Source organism: Alligator mississippiensis, chromosome 3 (genome assembly GCF_030867095.1).
Source record: "Alligator mississippiensis isolate rAllMis1 chromosome 3, rAllMis1, whole genome shotgun sequence".
Classification (NCBI taxonomy): Eukaryota; Metazoa; Chordata; order Crocodylia; family Alligatoridae; genus Alligator; species Alligator mississippiensis.
Genome location: NC_081826.1, coordinates 148,128,763 through 148,148,604, shown reverse-complemented (window position 1 = coordinate 148,148,604; position 19,842 = coordinate 148,128,763). Strand labels below are relative to the sequence as shown.

Genomic DNA, 19,842 nt, shown 5'->3' with positions numbered 1-19,842 from the left:
CACCGCAGCGCCAACACCGCTACTTCCGGGGCGGGGCAGCGCCTGGCCCCACCCACCGGAAACCATCGCCCGGCAGACCCTCCCCTTCCTCCCGTCGCCCCGCCCCCAGCGGCTGGCCCCGCCCCTTCCAACCCTGGCGCTTAGCGTTCTCAGTCTGCGGCCCCGGCTAATCCCCACCCTCCTCCCGCGGTCCCGCCCCTCGGGAACGTCCGGGATCTCAGCCCCGCCCCCCCCACTGGTGAGGCGGCGGAGCAGCGGCCGGGGCGGAGCCTGGAGCAGCTGTTCAGACAAGCGGGGGGGGGGAGGCAGTTGCCTGCTGAGGTTGCGGAGCGCTGGCCAGCGACCTTGAAAAGTGGTGGTGACTTGGGCCGGTCCCGGATGACTGGATCAGGGCAAACAGTGCCTATCAGTAAGGAAGGGAAGAAGGAAGATCCAGGGAACTACCGACCGGTCATCTTCACCTCAATCCCCAGTAAAATGATGGAGCAGGTCCTCAAGGAATCCATTTCTAAGCACTTGGAGAAGAAGAAAGTGATCAGGAACAGTCAGCATGCAGTCACCAGTGGCCAGTCATGCCTGAACAACCTGATTGCCTTCTATCATGAGATAAGGGGCACTGGGTGTGAAGAAATCCCCCTCTGTCCACCCCTTCTTGGGTCAGTCCAGCTACACCTCTGTCTCTTTCACCTGTTTGCTATCCGGTACAACCTGGTCACCCAGGTGACCAGGTTAGATAAATTCCTGAGGGGAGGGGAAGCTCGCTGTCTTCCTCCGGCGGCATTTTGGAAATGATCAAGCAAAGACTCCAGGCTGCTGCCTGAAGATGCTCTATAAGTAAAGACTAGAAAACTAGCTAGTAGATTAGAACTAAGTAATTCAGATGCATATTAAAAGGGTCCCCAACCCAAGATCTGTAGGGCGCAACTTATTTTGGTTTGCTTGAAGGGTATTTCTGACTCCTGTGTTCTACTCCCCTGCTCTCGGCCCCCGATCAATAACGGTATCGGGTTACAGCGTGACTGGCTGTGAATTCCTGAGGGGAGAGAGAGGCCTTTATTGCTCCCTTGGCTGGGCTGGCTACATTGGGCTTGGCTTTCTATTTTCTTCCAGTGCCAGAGGCTATCTTTGGGTGCTTCAGGTGGGAAGAAGCACCTTGAAATACCACCATTGGGCAAAGCAGCCCCAAGGCTTGCAGGGTCTGTGTAGCCTGGACTGCACAGAGCCCTAACTGAGACCAGTGCCCAGGTGGTGGCAGCATTACCCCAGGCTTGCTGGTCTTCTCTAGGAAGGGGGATGGTTGGCCATAGGCTCCCCTGGGGAGACTCCTGAAGTGTGGTTTCGGGCCTGGCACAGTGAATTGGGTGGCTCTGCATAGTAGTGCCCCCTACTGCGATGCCACGCTGTGGACATGTGAAAAGTGGTGGATGTGATATACCTTGACTTTAGCAAGGCTTTTGATACCGTCTCCCACAGCATTCTTGCAAGCAAGCCAAGGAAGTAAAGGTTAGATAAATGGACTGTAAAGTGGATAGAAAGCTGGCTGGATCACTGGGCTCAATGGGTAGCGATCAATGACTCAATGCCTAGTTGGCAGCTGGTATCAAGTAGAGTGCCCCAGGGGTCAGTCCTGGGGCTGGTTTTGTTCAATATCATTATTAACGATCTGGAAGATGGGATGGAGTTCACCTTCAGCAAGTTTGCAGATGCCACCAAGCTGGGGGGAGTAGTAGATGTGCTGGAGGGTAGGGCTAGGATTCAGAGTTACCTAAACAAATTGAAGGATTGGGCTAAAAGACATCTTATGAGGTTCAACAAGGACAAGTGCAAAGTCCTGCACTTAGGATTGAAGAATCCCATGCACCAGTACAGGCCTGGGACCAACTGGCTAAGCAGCAGCTCTGCAGAAAAGGACCTTGGGATTACAGTGGACATTAAGCTGGATATGAGTCAGCAGTGTGTCCTTGTTGCCAAGAAGGCTAATAGCATACTGGGTTGCATTAGTAGGAGTGTTGCCAGTAGGTCAAGGGAAGTAATTATTCCCCTCTATTCAGCAGTGGTGAGGCCATATCTGGAGTACTGTGTCCAGTTTTGGGCCCAGCCATTATAGAAAAGGATGTGGACAAGTTGGAGACAGTCCAGTGGAGGGCAACAAATGGTAAGGAGACTGGAGCAGATGACTACTGAGGGGAGGCTGAGGGAACTGGGTTTATTTAGTCTGCAGTAGAGAAGACCAAGAGGGGATTTAATAGCAGCCTTCCACTACCTGAAGGGGGGTTCAAAAGAAGATGGAGCTAGACTGTTCTCAGTGGTGACAGATGACAGAACAAGGAGCAATGGTCTCAAGATGCAGCAAAGGAAGTTTAGGTTAGATTTTAGGAAGAACTCTCTCATGAGAACTCTCCCCTTGTTCAAAAAAGGGAGGAAGGAGGACCCAGGAAATTATAGTCCCGTGAATCTTACCTCGGTCCTGGGGAAGCTTTTCGAAAGAATTATCCTGGCACATGTCCAGGAAGGGCCAGCAAGGAAGGTTATGCTCAGGGGCAACCAGCATGGGTTCATTAGAGGCAGGTCCTGTCAAACCAACCTGGTGGCTGTCTCTAGTGGGTTATGGAATAGAGAAAATCCCACACAATTTACTGATTCGTTTTGATGCACTGGCTGGGGGAGCAGTTAACTGATTGCACGATTTCACAATGATTACACACTTAATTCATAGAACACAATTTTATTTTAAAACTCTTTGCTACGTATATAACACTGCTTAGCTTTAAGAAACACCACAAACATTAAAAACACAATAATTACATATATCAGAAACAATGCTCCGAATGCACTTCCTTCCCAAACAATACTATAAGAATTAGTGTTACAAAAACAACTACAATTACAACTAAAAGTTAAATTTGAATCAATACTATTATTTTTCATATTATACTTACAATCCTAGAATTCCAAGAAGCCAAATACCAAAATATGGTTTCATTCCTCAGTAGTACAATTTAATGGGTTGGCCTCAGTAGTACGGTTCAATGAAATGGGCTCAGCAATACAAGTCAATAGGCTGGCCTCAGCAGTGATAGGACTAAGTCCCCTTCCTTCAGTCCCTTTCAGGTGCTCCGCGGCTTCAGTGTGAACTAAGAGATTCGTGTTCACGGAGAGGGTAGTTTCAGGTGATCAGTCTGAACCGGGCTATACTTGCGATTTTTCCTTCGTTGTTCTGCAAGTATAGTCACCTCCAAATTGGGACAGCAAGTTACCGTTTTTATTGAGCGAGTTGCCGTCAGCGGGCTCCTCCTACTCAATATATCATTGCTCCCAAATTTGGGCTCGGATCTTACTCAACAGATTCTTTTACCTTTGTTGAGCATTTTAAATTACCTTTGGGAAACTTCCATATCACTGCAAATGCCCTTTTCTTACCAACCTGGTCAAAAGGCCTCAGGGTTTGATCTCTTGGAATTCAGGATATTTGCTCTCTTTGTAAAAGATTTCTAAAAGATGAAATTTAAATTAAGACTTTAAGCAAAGTCAGGATCTTTTGCACATAGTCCCAAAACAATGAACTAGATAAGGAGATAAATCTTATCTTCTTCCTGAAACTGGCTAATGGGCAACCTTTACAAACATTCAAACTATTTCATTCAATATGACAGTGGCCTTCTATGACCAGGTCACCAAGTCCTTGGATGCAGGTGTCGCAGTGGATATAGTCTTTCTAGACTTCAGGAAGGCCTTCGACACGGTCTCTCACCCCATTCTCAGTAAGAAACTAGGAGACAGTGGTGTTGATGCCTACACGGTCAGATGGGTCACTAACTGGCTGGAGGGCCGCACCCAGAGAGTGGTGGTAGATGGGTCTTATTCAACCTGGAGGGATGTGGGCATTGGGGTTCCCCAGGGCTCAGTCCTCAGGCCCGCACTATTCAACATCTTCATCAGTGACTTGGGCGAGGGGGTAGAAAGCACCATGTTCCAGTTCTCAGATGACCCTAAGACGCGGGGGGAAGTGGGTACGCTAGTAGGAAGGAACAGGCTGCAAGCGGATCTAGACAGGTTACAGGGGTGGGCTGAAGAGAACAGTATGGGGTTCAACACTGACAAGTGCAGGGTAATGCACCTGGGGAGGAAGAACCAGCGGCACACCTACAGGCTGGGGAACTCCCTTCTTGCCAGCGTTGAGACAGAAAAGGATCTTGGAGTCATCATTGATGCCACAATGAACATAGGCCGACAGTGTGGGGATGCAGTCAGGAAGGCCAACCATACCTTGTCGTGCATCCGCAGATGCATCTCAGGCAGGTCCAAGGAGGTGATCCTCCCCCTCTATGCGACACTGGTCAGGCCGCAGCTGGAGTACTATGTCCAGTTCTGGGAGCTGCACTTCAGGAGGGATGTGGACAACATGGAGAGGGTCCAAAGGAGGGCCACCCGCATGATCAGGGGTCAGCAGGGCAGGCCCTATGAGGAGAGGCTGAGGGACCTGAAGCTGTTCAGCCTCCAAAAGAGAACTCTGAGAGGGGATCTAGTGGCAGTCTGCAAACTAGTCAACGGGGACCAGCAGGCATCGGGAGAGTCCCTGTTCCCCTGAGCACTCCCAGGAGTTACAAGAAACAACGGACACAAGCTAGCGGAGGGTAGTTTCAGGCTAGACATTAGGAAGCGCTATTTCACTGTCAGGACGGCTAGGACCTGGAACCAACTTCCAAAAGAAGTGGTGCTGGCTCCTACCCTGGGGGTCTTTAAAAGGAGGTTAGACGAACATCTGGCTGGGGTCGTTTGACCCCAGTACTCTTTCCTGCCACAGCAGAGGGTCAGACTAGATGATCTCCTCAGGTCCTTTCCGACCCTACCAACTATGAAACTATGAGGAGGCTAGTAAAGCACTGGAACAGGTTACCCAGAGAGGTGGTAGAAACTCCGTCCTTGGAGGTCTTTAAGACCTGGCTAGACAGTCTTGGCTGGGACGATCTAGTTGAGGATGGTCCTGCTTTGAACAGGGGGTTGGACTAGACCTCCTGAGATCTCTCCCAACCCTAATTTTCTATGATTCTATGAAGGAGAAGGGGTGAGGTGCCATGGGGGCTCTACAGCTCGGGGCAAGAGCTGAGAGCAGCTTCCACTGGCAGCATCCTGGCCAGAAGCTCCCCTGCATGCCTGAAGCGCTGGGATCTGGCCCTGCTCTGCCTGCTTTTGCCACCTTGCCAGGAAGGAGGCTTTATTGGGATAGACCCCCTGTGACTGCAAGGTCGTCTTCTTGTCCCTCATCCCCTCACAGTCCCAGGCAATGTTTCACTAGGCAGTATCCACTGGTTTCTTGGACTCGTTGGTGGGCCTGTGGGTGCTGGCTACTGCACTCTGCTCAGTGACTCCTCCTTGGAGTCCATGTTACTAACCCCCAACCACCACTCCTGCCCTGGCTTGCACATTCCTTTTCTCTAGAATCGGTGGCTGCATAATTAGTGACCCTTTCTCAAGACAAGGGAGAGGGAGGGGAGCAGTTTCTCTGTGGGCTCATGCCCATTGTCGTGGAAACACACACAGAGTACTTTTGGGTCAGGTCAGCAGAAGCTTTTATTCAAAAGAAACTACAGCTGTAGGGGGAGTTCCAAAGTGACATGGATTTCCCAAGCACTTGGAAGGGGTCCCCCCCCAAGAGCAAAATCAGGAGGCTTATATACTTTTTAACAGTCGCTTACAACTCATGTGATCATATAGTGAAATTAGCATGAAAAGCGGCTATAATATTACTTCATTATTTCTTTGCTGTAATCAGGATGGGAATTATGGGGGAGGTGAGGTTAGTTCACAAACCTCCTTCTTGCACCTGGAAATCTACTTTGTACATACTTTTTTTTTGCTACCTTCAAGGCCGCGGTGAGCGAAGCATTTGCAGAAGAGTTACAAAGAACAAACACTTGCCCTTATCTGTTCTACTGTACAGAGCCAGCAATTCTACACAAAGCGGTTATGTCATCTTATAACTAAAATAATCAAAGTTTAAGGCATATATTTTTTCTGATTCCACACCATGCAGCCTGTGTGCATCAAATAAGGCACCTAGCACCTGCGTGACCACTGCACACCGTGGAGAATGCACCGGGCTTTGCTGAGCCCAGCTGTGAGCAAAGATGAGCTTTGGGTTTTGACACATGCAATTAGATCGAGGGTTAAAGGTCAGGTTTTTATCTTCAACATGCATAAGACAGGACCCCTGGTTCCCACCTTTCTCATTTCCCCACACACTTTCTCTCATGTTTCATAGTAACTGGGGTGTGGGGCCTGCCTACTAAAAAGAAGTGAGAGAAACAGGTTGGAGAAAGGAATATTTTTGCAATGCACTAAATTGCAAGGGCTCAGTACTAAAATAAGTACTGGATTCTCTTTATTTGCCTCCTCATGTCTTTGTCATTAGAATTCACATTTTCAAGGTTTTCCCCACAACCCTGGGACAGAAACTTACTTTTCTAAACAGTGACCTAGTGAGATCCTCACATAATCAGTTGACTCGGGGAGATGGAGCTTTAAGAGAAACATCAGATGGCAACACTGGTCATGCATGCAATTTCTCCCTTATTTTTTTCTTCAGTGCATTAGAATTTTTTCATCTTGATCCATTAAAAAAAAAGCCATTTCACCTTAGCTGTTGTTACTGGCATAAAAACTGCTCTTATAAAAATTTCTCTTTAAGGCCTTTACTACAGAGCTCTGGTTCAGCCTTGCTCTAGCTTGCTCTAACTCCCCAAAAAGCCAACCAGACATTTTCCACTGAAATCACCGAGACATGGGTCAGGCTTGCACTGATTCTTCCCCCAATCTTGCTTGAAAGAATGCCCCACTGAACTGATTATAATGTTACACAGGCAGCATTAGGTCCTCACTGCAGGAACAAATTAACAAGGTTGAGAAAGGCAAAGATGCTAACCCCTCTTCCCTTATCTTTATTTATAGACAAATCTCAGATCGTTAGCAAAATTACTATAAGAAATTATTACAACCTACATGAAAATTGTGTTGTACTGTATATATAAAAGCCCGTTCTGTATTCACTCAAACAGTATGGAGGTGATGAAAAAGTTGCTTAACAGCATATTCATAAATCACAGCATGTTTCCCAGACACTTTATCACACTCAAAACACAGTTTTATGACAAGGTTTGGCAATTAGCAAGCTGTTGAAACACCTTCCTAGATTTTTGTTCATTGAAGTGAAGCAAAGTCCATTTCCCATCTGATCTCTGGTGACAATCTAGTTTTAACCTGCACCTTTTACATATTCAGTGGTTGCATCTACACAAGACTGACTGCACAGTAGCCTGTGACTACCGTGCAGTAGCGTCGCATGGCAGCAAGCGTGATGTGATGCTACTGCGCAGTAGTTTCGGCCTACTGCGCAGTTAGCATCACAAAAAAGCCATTTGGTGACACTACTGCGCAGTAACTCCAGTTACTGCACAGTCATTTAGTTCTTGTTTATACAAGGACTAAATGACTGTACAGTAACAACTGTGCAGTCAGTGTCTTGTGTAGATGCAGCCAGTAAGCCTTGGCATTTAAGAATGTGGTATGTCTCCATATTAAGCTGTAGCCATCACAGCAGTGTTAGGAAGTTTCTGCCTTTTCCTTCTCCTTCGGTATTCTGCCCATGGTGTAGAACTCTTGGTTTGGACGCATGTCAGTGAAGTGAGCTATACGGTTAGACATGGCAAAAAAAGCAGTGATTGTTCCTATGTCCCAGGCATCTTCCTGGTCAAACCCATGTGCCTCCAGCTTTTGGAAGTGTTCTTCAGTTATATTTTCAGCATGACTAACTGCTACAGCAAACTCCAGCATTGCTTTCTCCCGATCACTTAGATCAGCCAGTTGCCAATTCACACCAACCTGTAAGAAAGTCCAATAGATGAGTGTGCATATGTGTGTATGAAGGAAACATGCATTTAGGGATTGTAAACAGCACAACTGGGCAAACTGAAGAACTTGGATTCTACACTTTGTTTCACTGAGGAACTAAGATACGCTCCAAATGTCATAAGACACATTCTCCCACTGCACTGTGTGTGCAAGGCACTTCCCTCCCCCCGCTCCCCTGCCACCACTACACCGCATAGCACCAGTCCCTGGGAAAGGGAATATAAGGTGGAAGAGGGAGGGGGAGCCCAGAGACACCAGCCTTGGCTGCTGCAACCAGAGCGGTGTGGGGAACAGCAGCTGCGTGGGTGGAAGCAGATTAATCCCTTGCAAACTGCATGTAGCCTGCGGCCCACCAGTTAGAAACCCATGCTTTAAAGGAGATGTTTCCTTCTAGAAGATATGTTGGTACTATAATGGCACAGTGGCAGCAAAGGGAAAACAAAGAACATCATTTTCTAGAGTTGTGAATGATTTAGGGTCATTGCGTCACTAATTCTGACTTCACTGCCCCAACAGTCAGAAATGCAGAGCCACAACTCCAGCTGTGGGCAGTGGAAACCATAGATAGGTCAGCACTTCTGACAAAAAAAATCAGGGCAAAGCTATTAAGTTATGACATGGTTCAGGAAGATGCAAGCCCACTTGAGAATTTGGGGATATGCAAAGGCAATTTGCCATCATTTTTGCTCCCTGGCTCTCCAAGCACCAAGCAAAGGTCTGAGTTTTCTCTCTATTTGCTGGACTGGTCAATTTTAGGCTTGTGTATGTATCTATCTGTTGTTACAGAAGCAGCTTCAAATTTAGTCCTTCAAATTCAGACTTCATAGAAAAGGGCTGGAAAGCACCTTAGGAGATCACCTACTCCAACCCTCTGCTCAAGGCAAGATCATCCCTATCCAAACAATCCCATATAAATGCTTATCTAACCTATTGCTAAAAACTAGAGAAATAACCGGGTCACACAACTATGTTGCCCCAAAACATCCTAACTGGCCACATGTAAAGGACGGGGAGGAGGGCTGTTAATGTCCTGTCACTGCAACCATTGTCAAATATACTCAAGAGATCCAAGGAAGAGAACCATGCAGCTCTTCTTCCTCCCCATTACAGGAAGGCGATCCCCCCTGTCCCCAAGGCCATGCTGATCTGGCAGTGCAGTAAAATTCTTTCCTGACCCTAAATGTGATCAGCTGCCTGAGTGGGCAATGGGACAACACCCCCTAACCAGGAATCTCTGGGTTTTAGTTCCAGAAGGGCATCAGCATACCCCAGGCAAAATCCCCAGCCTTGGCTGCAGCCAACATTCAATGTTTCTAAGACTAACCCACCCACCCCCCCCCCCCCAAAAAAAAAAAAAAAAACCTCCAAAAAACCAGACATGGGCCATAACAGCAGGGGAAACATGGAAAAAATTCCTTCCTTGCTCAATGTAGCAACCAGCTAAGTTCAGAAGCAAGTAGTGAAAAAACAAACACCCTCTACTCTATTCTGTAACCTGAGAACAGCAAAAAACTCCACACTTCACACCCCTTTCTATGGTCCTTCTCCTCCATAAACCTTTCCCAATTCCTTTACTCTCCTTTTGTAACTAAGCCAGGTGTGGAGCTCTGCTTCATTCTTCTGCTGCTGGGCATTTGTCCTCACCAATATCCATCTGCTCTGGACTAGAGCTAGTCTGATTATCTCCCAGTGATCCATAAGTGGGCAGCTCTTGGACTGTCAAGTGTTGCTCTTTGAAGCACATGCTCAGCATAGCTTCTCCTAAAACATCCCTAACCAAGGCTTATTTAACTTCTTATTGAAAATCCCCAAGGAAGGAAATTTCCACAACTTCCCTAGGAAATCTATTCTACTGCCTTACTGTTCTAACAGTGAAGAAAAGCATACTTTGCTGCAATTTCAAGCCATTGCTATGCGTCTTACTCTTTGTCATGAAATGAGTGCAGCAGGACTGTGGCAATCCAGCTGAGCAGTGCAAGGTGGGGAATGGGATGGCCATGGAAAGGAGACACTACTTTCCCAGCAGGCTGCATTGCTTTGTAGTAGATGTATTCAAAGCAGTTGAGTGGGTGCGGTTGTGACCAACATGACCAACAGGCCATGTAACTCCACTGAGCAAAACTTCCATACAAGATGGGGAGAGAAGGGGATTTATTTTCTGAACTCCAGAGAGGCCATGCACATTGTCAGTGCAAAGCCCGAACAGACAGGCTGTCAGGGATGGACACCCCCCCCCCCCCCCCCCCCCCGCACTATTAATCTTAGAACTTTTCTGTCACTGTAATGCTAGCTGCACCATCACCTTGAGGAAGATTTGCATGGTCAGTGGAGTCACAGGTGGACTAGATAACAACTTAAACCAGCCACTATGTGCAGTTTAAGTTCCATGTGTCAGCTATTAGGAAAGGACAACCCAGTCATGAGCAAAGAAACAAAGGGACATGCTTGGGCAAAGAGAACTGAAGTACAATCCTACTCATGCCCTACTTTATACCTATGTGGGACTGAAACCTTTGACATCTTTAACACCAAGTAAAAAGAGATGCACATACATTTTTCATACCTCAAAGCAGTATGTAAGGCAGGTAAAGCCTCTACCAGCTAGTTCTGATATTCTCAGAAACTAGTTTCTTTAAAAAATACCCACCTGATCGGCCAATGTCGGCTTTTTAGAGTATATTCGATGCAAAGCCCCATGTGCAGTGACACAGTATGGACATCTGTTAATCATGCTTGTAGCCACAATGATGAGCTCTTTGTCCGCCTTGCTAAGTCTTCCTGAGGGGGAGAAAAAATCTCTAAGGTGACTTTCAACAAGAAACTTTCTTTCTTGTTACAAATATACCCAGGAAAGAAAATATACCCAGGTACTAGCAAATAAGAAGTGGTGGAAGATCACCAATTAGCACATACACAGGGATGAAGGAAAGCATGACCAATTTTGTTATACAGACTTTTTATGCAGAGAGGGCCAAATCCTGCTGCTTTCACTCAGATGACAGTCTTATTTAAGGTCTGACTAGGTAAGAACTGCAGACTTGGTCCATGGATAATCCTGCAAACACTTAAGCATATGAGTCAAATTACTTATGTGTCCACTTTTCTGGGTGCAATCTGAGTTAAATGATTAAAGAGTTTGAAGAGTTTTCTGAAGCAGTTCATTTTTTATTATAATCTTTCTTTTGGGGCAAACAGTGCTACAGGGTCTGGTGGCCCAGACAGACTTTGCTGTCAAAAGGGGAAATGAGCAGGAGGCAAAATAGAAAAAACTGAGCTTCCTCTGAGGCTGGGGATTCAAGATTATATTTTATAACAAGCAAAATGGTATAGCAATCACTTCCACCAAGCTTCTAGAGAGTGTGGCTTCATTTATAATTCTTGGGAGGAGTTTGAATAGCATGGACAACTTGCTACCAGAGCCTCTTGTTGGTCAAAGACAACCTGGGAATCCAATCTGTGTTCCAATTAATATAAATACAAAACCTGGTAATTTGCATGCATCACAGAATGACAAGGCAGGTTTTAGGATTTCTCTTGGCTCACATTAAGAGCTCATATTCCCTGTTCACCATGACAATTCATAGCAGGAGACTTTGAAAACAGCACTTCATAGATGAAGTGGACAACTCACAGGGCATGTCTACACATTCAGTAATGTGCTGTAATTGGCACTAGTGTGCATTAGCACAGATGAACACTTTCTAGGTGACATTTAATGCCCATTAGACTAATGTACAGTACATTAGTGAATTAGCATGGTTTTTGCCAGCATGGTAGAATTAGCCCAATGGGCAATAAGGATCTTGTGTAGATGCGCCCACAGTCAGGTTCTCTGTGGAAGTCAAATATTGTAGAGTTCCATTTTTTATTGAGTTCCTAGCCCTTATGGTGGGGAAGGCAGCTTTCCCAATGCCAGTCAGTACAGATCCATGCCCCTGAGCCCCTGTTGGCTGCTGACAGCTTCCAAAACATCATCAGTGTGATAAACAAAACTCTCATCAGTCTTACTTTCCACCGATGCCTTCACAAGCAACATGGGGAACTGGAAGACTGAAATCACGTCAGTATTGCATAACTGCTGGAGGGGTTCACTACCATCTTGCAAAGCAGCGAAAAGTAGGAGGTTATATACATTTCTTCAAAATCTGTAGCAAGAAGGTAGGCAAGACAGGACTAGGGAAGACTCTAGGAAGAACTGCTACAGTGAAGCAGAGAGAGAAACTATAGGGAGAATATTCTTTTCTATAAATAAAGTTCAGTGTTAGCTAATTCTGTGGTATTTTCCAAGAGACATTGGGCCTGCTGCTAGGGAAGGAGGATCCATCTAGAACGGGCTTCATACTTATCAGATAACTACTGGCCGGCAGCTTCTACAAGACATAAAGCGTCAAACAAAGAACAGAGAGAATACCGTGGTGGGAAATGCAGGTATGGCCTCACCAGTGCACTGCCACCAGATCGTTACAGGCACCCACCCGCCTTCCCTTTGAAACAGACAACTCTTCTGATTTGCCTCTACCCATTACATTTTTCAAGCCTTTTCATAAGTTTCTGATTTTAAGGGAACATCTTCCAAGTAAAATAAAAGAGGACACCCCTGTCGCCTCAGCTCACCTCCCACCAAAAATCCAGTGTGCACAGAAGGGTTTTGACAGCAATATTTTCTAAACCATTTCCATGAAGTTTAAAAAGTTCTTCACTGCACATGTACCAGCTTAAAGTAGCCTATCCATGTAGCATGAGCAGACTGGCACCTCAATCTTCAATTATAGACGCATTCAAAACACTGTGAAAAAAGCATCACATTATAACAGCTAGTTTGAAACCAGGGCCACCATTGCTAAAAGCCTGAGTCACTGCACAATACGGGCTGGAAGAAGCATATGTGAAAGCTTCTTATGCAGATTGGCCAGATCACATTCTGTGAATAGTGTGCTGTCACTGCCTGCTGGGACATGTAGTCTCTACTGACTGCAGCACTTGTAAAATCCAGGGGCCAGGGCTTACATGTTTGCAGCTTCTGAATCTGGCATTAAGGGCAGTTTCAAAGGGGCTGCACAGTTTACCTGTCTCTTTGTTCATAATGGCATTGTAATAGGCAAAGAATGCTCTAAATTCTTCAGGCCGATGAGACATCACTTTGAACACATTAGGCAAAAATCCAGTCTGTTCAGGGATTAAAGAGAAGAGATGTCAATAGCTGTAAGCTTACTGCAGAGGACACAATACAAATGGGTCAGTGCTAAAAATGCACTTGGGCCTATGCGCCACTTTACTAGCAGCATAATCTGTTGGATCCTGTGGTTATTACAAATAACTAAGAGTGGCAGCAGCCTAGGTGCAGAGGCAGACCTGTTTCTGCTGATTCACCCTGTCAGTCAGACCTAGAGATCCTGTTAGCACCAATCCAGGAGGACAAAAAAGTGCGAGTGTCTTTGGGGTAGAGGTCTCAAGAGATACAGGAGGGAAACATGTTATAAACAGCCTAGTTCAATAAGGAATTGAACCAGGAATAAGGAATTACCAGCACATGACTGGTAAATTCTACCAGGGGTCACTACAGCCATAGCTGGAAGGAGCAGAAGAGCCCATTTCCCAGTTGGAAAAAGCTAAGATGGATGGGTCAAGGCTCTTGTAAAACCTAGCCAAGGTCTTCCTTCACTGAGGTGGCGCACAGTACAGGGAGGGAGAGAAGGGAAACACCATCAGGAAGGTGGTTCTATAGCAGTGGTACTCATCCTTTTGGGATTCAAGGCAACTCTTGTTACACTCAAGGCATTTCTTGGAAAATGCTAGCTCTTAGCTTTCACTTATCTTTTTGACTATGGAAAAATAACAGAGCAAGTCTTCTCTTGCAGAGAACACAGAAAGAACACAGTAGGTCAGAATGTCTTTGACACTATGGATTCCTATTTGAAATCTCTGGATTTATCTTGTGCATGATATGTAGATGTTTGTATACCTAACAGTGCTAATATTGAATGTCACCCTAAAAAGAATCCTGCAACACCCTGCTTGAGAATTACTGTTCTAGGAGTGAGACAGAAAGAACATGCCTGGCTCTGATCCAGGAAAGCCATGAACTCAGAGAGTCTGGATCCTCCCCAACAAGAGAGGTTTTCACGGCAGGATCTTCTTACCTTCCTCTCAACTTCCTCCATGAGCTCCACTATATCGAAGGGCATGTCCTTTTTATTAGGTATTGGGTACCTCCCAACTGGTCTGGTGGGGTTCTCCTCCTGTGTACTGTATGCATGGCTTGCAGCTACAGCTTGGGTTCTTCCCTGAAGACCTCCCAACAGAAGGAGAGGAAGGGCCTAAACAGAGACAGGGGAAATGTCTAGTTAGCTGGCAGGTTCACTGTTATTCCAGTGGTCTGTGTTCCACACCTCTGTCCTGATCCTCCCTGAGGAGCCACATATGCCACAGTCACTAGTGCAAAAGAGTGCGAGTCTATCACGGGAAGACTGCATGGTCTACAGCAGTGGTTCTCTACCTTGTTGACCCTGCACCCCACTTCCAGCACCCTGCACAGCCCATGGCTCACTTACCTCTTGACCCACATCTGCTGTCCCATGACCACTCCCCAGGTCCCTGCCCAGTCCCACAGACTTGCACCTTCCTGTTTTTCAGGCAGCAGGGACACCTGAGGTAGTTCTACATATGCTATCTCTGCAACTGAAGCAGCAGACCACATTCACAGAGCAAACAAACCCATCCACAGCACCAGATGAAGATGCCCAGGCTGCTTCCTGTGCATATGCTAGCACATGCGGTGCAGCCTTGTGCCAGGACCTTTGCAGGAGTTATCAGCTGTCAGTTATCCACTCTCAGCTTCACAAGAGCAGGCCAATCCAAATCACTAGCTTAGGTAACAGACCATCAGACAAGAAGAGCTGGGTTCCATTCCTAGCTCTGCTGCTGCCCTGCTGTATGAAACCCAGGAAGTCACTTGATCTTTCTCAGCCTTTGTTTCCCCTCCCACCCTGCTTAAATGATAAGCTTTCCATGGCAAAGACTGCCTCTCACTATGTTCCTGTAGCATTTCCAGTGCAATGGGGCCTAGCTTTCCACTGGGACCTCTTGGTGATTCTGCGTTAAGAGTGACTCTATAATGATGCCTGTGTGCCACCGTCTCTTTTTCCTTTTCCATGTATATGCTGCATGCCTCTGAAGTACAAATAACAGAGTTGTTCTTCCAAATTAATAAAATAACCATACCACTGTAGTAGATTACAAGAAAAAAAGCTATCAAATTATTTACTCAGTCAAAGTGCACAGTGTCAGGGTAGGAGTTAAATTAATTACTAGTAGAAGTGGGCAGAACTCCAATGAGTGGCTTTGGATCCCAAGATGCAATCCTGGTGGTGCCCTGTGCCAGGGACATGCATCATGCCCAATAAAGTGAATTGAATGTTTCCCCCCTTGTGCTTATGATGACACCTGAGTGTTGGAGCCTTTGTCATGCATTACATCAAGGTATCAAGTTATTTCTGGATGCTTTTGATCGAAATATTTGTGCAATACAGCAAGGGGCTGGCCTGAAAGACTTCTCTGAATAACAAACAACGCTAAGGACTCCTCAACTCAGGTTTTTTCTCCTTCTAAATCCATCTTTTTTCCACATGCAGCAGCATCACCATTTTATAAACAGAAAACTGAGGGACCAGGGATTAAATCATTTGCCAAGGTCCCTCAGTCAGTGGCAGTGCCAGGAATAAAATGTAGCTTTTCCTGACTTTCTCCCACTGCATACTGACTGTTTTCCCCTTTTCTCCCAGAAAAGAAGGTTAACCGCCTACCCCTGCAGCCTAAAATTTCAACTATTGTTTTCATTATGTAATCCAGAGTCACCCCTATACCCTTGTGGAGATTCACTATTAATCACTGTTTCACTATTAATCACTATTTTGAAATAAACATTAAATTGCTTAGACTGAGTTGGCAGCCTATGGCCGGTGGTTAGATCCAGCACCAGTGGCTCCTGGCTGCATCACCAGACTATGGGAGCATGGGGCCTGTGCTGGTACCCGTGTGTGTGTGTGTGTGTGTGTGTGTGTGTGTGTGTGTGTGTGTGTGTAGGGAGGGACTCTGTGTGTGTGTGTTTGTAGGAGGAGTTCCACATGCACCCCCCTTGCACTGCCATACACGCAGACACCCATACTCCCTTACATATCCCAGACACCCTCCCCCACAAACACAGGACCCCCCACAATCCCTATACCCACCCACACCCCACATATCCACACACACACCCACAGGCTCCCCCATACCCCACATACCCACAACCCCCCACAAAACTATACCCACCCCACCACAATATACAAGAGTAAGACTTCATTTTAAGCACAATCACCTCTATGTACACTACACAAAAACATGTCATCCAGGGCAGAAATAGTTTTTTAATCAAATTAATGTTGTAGATACTTGCTTATTAGAATATAATTTGGTATTTTTCTGGTTCAGAGATGGCAAAACCCTTTGCTGAAAGGACCACTTCCAGGGGGCAAGGGGAGGGACTTCTGGTGGCAAAGGTCAGGGCTTAGGGGGCAGGACTTCTGGTCACAAGATGGTGACCAGAGGCAGGGCACCCCATGTGGCCAACAGCTTGCCAAAATTTGGTAAGTGGCCCTACACCTGAAATAATTGCCCACCACTGCTCTAACTCCATGCACAACTCCACAGGCCTCCTCCAGCCACAATGGACTATGAGGCCCTAACCCAGTCAGCATGGGATGAGTACTGCTTGTCCATGATCACACATCTAATTTCCATAAAATCAGGAAGGGCAAAATTCTCCCCTGCCTGCTGACATTGGAAATACTGCACAATAGGAGTCAGCAACACAGCCCACCAGCCAGATCCAGCCTGTGAAGAGACTGAAGATGGCCCACAGCACGGTGCAGGGAGGGAAAGGAAGTGGCTGCACATGGTGGCATGGGCACCTTTCTGCCCTGTGCCATGCCTTCCTCTGTTGCATGCCACTGAACTCCTCTGCCACATCCAGCAGGTGTACTCTCTGCCAAGGGGTGCTCTGTCACCCTGTTACTGCAGCCTCCGCTTACCCACACTGCCTAATTCTTCACTCCCTATCACCACTGGTGATGGAAACTGGCAGCAAGGGTAAGCAGAGCACAGAGCAGGGAGGGCTTGAGGACTGCAGAGGGGGGTGTTGCTGCAGAGGGGGGTGTTGTGGAAGGAATCAGCAGCCCGTGGTGGTGACCTGCCATTCTTAAAGGTTGCTGACCCAGAGGTTTCTTAAGGGTTGCTGACTCACCTGCTGCATCCACTAGCCCATGCCCCTGAGGTATTTGCAGCATTGGACTCTTTGTAGCTAACTATTACACTAAGAGACCTTTTTCCATAATGAAAGCCTATAGAAGTCAGAGAAGAAGAAAATGTATCAACCCACTGGACATTTTGTAACCCTCCTATTACTTTATTTAGGGACCCTACTGGATTGTTTTCAGAAGCAATCCACTTCCAGGGCTTCATTCTTGCTTCTAAAAGTTTCCTTCTCCCATCCCTTGATTCATTCATGGGTTCTAATTCCATTTATTAAAATTAAAAAAAAAGAAGAGTGAATTTCAGAACAGAATTGAAGCAGGTGGTGGATTATCCTAAATTCATCCCAGCACGGATGTAAAATGCCCCCTAGGCTTCTTGCACATCTCTTGGCAGGAGGGCACTAAGCAGCATCTCCTGCATGGGGGACAGCACAGCCCATGTCCCTGCACTACAATCTATGTCAGTGTCCTGAAGGATGCAGTTGATTGGCCTCTGATTTGGGCCCCCTTGCAGGGAAGAAGGGAGAGGCCAGGGCAGGGAGCAGCAGGGTAGCTGACAAGGGAATGCAGGTAGGGGAGGGGACAGCTAAGCCAATCCTCTGAGTGGGGAGCAGAGCTAATAGGCTTATGCTTCTCACTACTCCCCAGGTCCCTTCTCTGGAGAAAATGGTATCCTTGACTCCTTCTTCACAAGACTTTCATGTTTCCTGCTTTCTGGGAGGGGAAGGTAGTGTTAGAAAAGGGAGTCCAGACCTACCACTCATGGGTGACTGGTGCCTCCCAAGTCAGGGGGGACACCAGATCGCTGATGGGGGGGGGGGGGAGGGGATCCCCCAGCAGCTGATCAGAAGTGAATTTCTGGTTTCATGGTTGGCACTTCCAGGGGGTGCACAGCCAATTTCAGGGGGTGCACATACACCCACGTGCACCCCCTACGCATTGCCAATGCTGCCACTGTCACCTTGAGGGATGTGGGCCAAGGCCCAGGCCCACCAAGTAACCTACTGGCTTCCCCCAGATGGGGAGGCTACAGAAAAGGTGACAACTGATTACTGGGGACAAATAATAAAAAAAACAGGGACGGGAGTGCTGGTCAAAGGTTAACAACATGAGTGCCAAGGGAAGACAGCACCCAAACTGTAGGGACAGGAGACAGTCCTGGGGCCTTTTGAGGACAGAGTTGGTGCAACAGTAAGGAAGGAAGGAAGGAAGGGTGCAACTGACAGCTACTGGAGCAGAGATTGGTTGCAGCGGGAATGGGCACCAGAGTAAGGGGGATCCCTATTCATTGAATTTGGGGGCCATTTGGACTTGGCCTCCCTCACACTGCAACGCACGGGCGCCTCGGGTTCAAAATGGCACTGCCATGCACTGTACAGCGCTGGACGGGCGACCGCGGTCTCTGAACACGCACCAATACACGACAGCAGGCGCCAAGCCCTGGAATCGTGCCCAGCTCCAGGCATAAAACAGCCTTAAAAGCTGGTTTTACATTTAAACCCTCTGTCAACCCCGCAGCAGGCAGTGAGGCACGGTAGTCCGGGGGGCAGAGCCTCGTCCCCCTTGGTCTGGAGACAGAGGTGAAGCCTAGGCTCCGCAGGCATGCCCTCGCCTTCTCCCCCTGCATGGCAGCGGACCTCTCTTCTCCTCTCCTCATCCCAGCAGTGACTTCCCCTCCACGGGGCAGAGCCACCTGCAGCACAAGTCACCGGGGGCATCCGCGTGCAGGACCGGGCCGGGCCGGACGCCGCGGGCGACTGAGCCATGCCCCAGAGGCCTGAGCACCCCCGGGAAGGGCCGCGGGAGCAGCCAGGCCTGGCCCGGCGGTGGCCCCCACGGCGCCATTCCCCGGCCGGCCGGGTACTCACGGGGCCGGCGGGGCGGCGCGGCGGCAGGAGGCGGCGGAGGAGAAGCCCCTGCATGGCGCGGGAGCTGTGGACGGGAGGCAGCAGGCGGGGCGGGGCGGGGCGGGGCGGGGCGGGCCGGAGGGAGCCCCGCGGGCCCGGCTCCCCGCCCAGCGCTGCCTCCCGGTCACCGGCGTCCTCCAAGCGGGGCTGCGGGGACCCTGCCCCTGGCTTTTCTGGCCATGCCCCTGCTGAGGCTGCAGGGCGAGCGGCGGGTGCAAAGTGGTGGCCCCCGGGGCTGGGCCCTGCCTGGTCGCGCAGGGTGCTGCTTGCAGAGGAGGAAGTGAATGAGGGGCCCGTGAGCTGGAAGGAGGCCCTGTCTGTTATCGCAGGGGTTCTCACTTGAGTTGAAATGTTTTTTCAGCTAAGAAACTTGCCCTAGCCAGGCAGCGGTTCATTAACAGATCAGGATCGGAGTCCGAGCCGACCTTCCTTATGGTTAGTCCACTGGACCGGCCTTACGGTTTGTCTGCTGAACTAGCCACTCTCAGCATCAGGCCAGGAATCCTCCTCCCAGTAAGCACCTCAGGGAAAGACCGCCTGATTATAATTGCCAGAGGCCCCCTCGTTCAGACCCCTGAACAAAGCCATACCATCTCTCAGCAGATGAAGACTCTATGGCCAGAAATATTTTGGGTGGGTTTCCTAGGAGCACTTCAAGAAATCCTGCCTCTTCTTTCTCTGCCGGCGCCTTCCCTTCCGACACGATTTGCAACACATTTCAGAGTGATTGAAGTGGT

At 48.2% G+C, this 19,842-nt stretch overlaps 1 protein-coding gene across 2 annotated transcripts; it reads right to left on the bottom strand.

Annotated features, from left to right (window-relative positions):
- Positions 1-5,553: 5,553 nt before the first annotated feature.
- On the bottom strand, positions 5,554-19,174 carry LOC102562111 (uncharacterized). Of its 2 annotated transcripts, none has more exons than XM_014610329.3 (5): positions 19,067-19,174; positions 14,049-14,225; positions 12,975-13,074; positions 10,556-10,686; positions 5,554-7,878 (listed from the first exon to the last, which is right to left on the bottom strand). In XM_014610329.3, the coding sequence occupies exons 1-5, from the start codon at positions 19,118-19,120 to the stop codon at positions 7,600-7,602; spliced, it is 741 nt and encodes a 246-aa protein (XP_014465815.1). In that variant the 5' UTR covers positions 19,121-19,174; the 3' UTR covers positions 5,554-7,599. The 2 variants fall into 2 exon arrangements, with proteins under 2 accessions (XP_014465815.1, XP_019346349.2); XM_019490804.2 differs by lacking the exon at positions 19,067-19,174 and adding an exon at positions 18,613-18,929.
- Between the last annotated feature and the right edge of the window lie 668 nt (positions 19,175-19,842).

Excerpts from the sequence above, each read along its gene's own strand:
- LOC102562111 (XM_019490804.2), bottom strand. The coding sequence starts at position 18,855 with ATGAGGAGAGGAGAAGAGAGGTCCGCTGCCATGCAGGGGGAGAAGGCG. Across the intron at positions 14,226-18,612 it reads GCGCCTGCTGTCGTGTATTG|GCCCTTCCTCTCCTTCTGTT; the intron begins GTGCGTGTTCAG and ends GTCTCTGTTTAG. Across the intron at positions 13,075-14,048 it reads TGGAGGAAGTTGAGAGGAAG|ACTGGATTTTTGCCTAATGT; the intron begins GTAAGAAGATCC and ends ATCCCTGAACAG.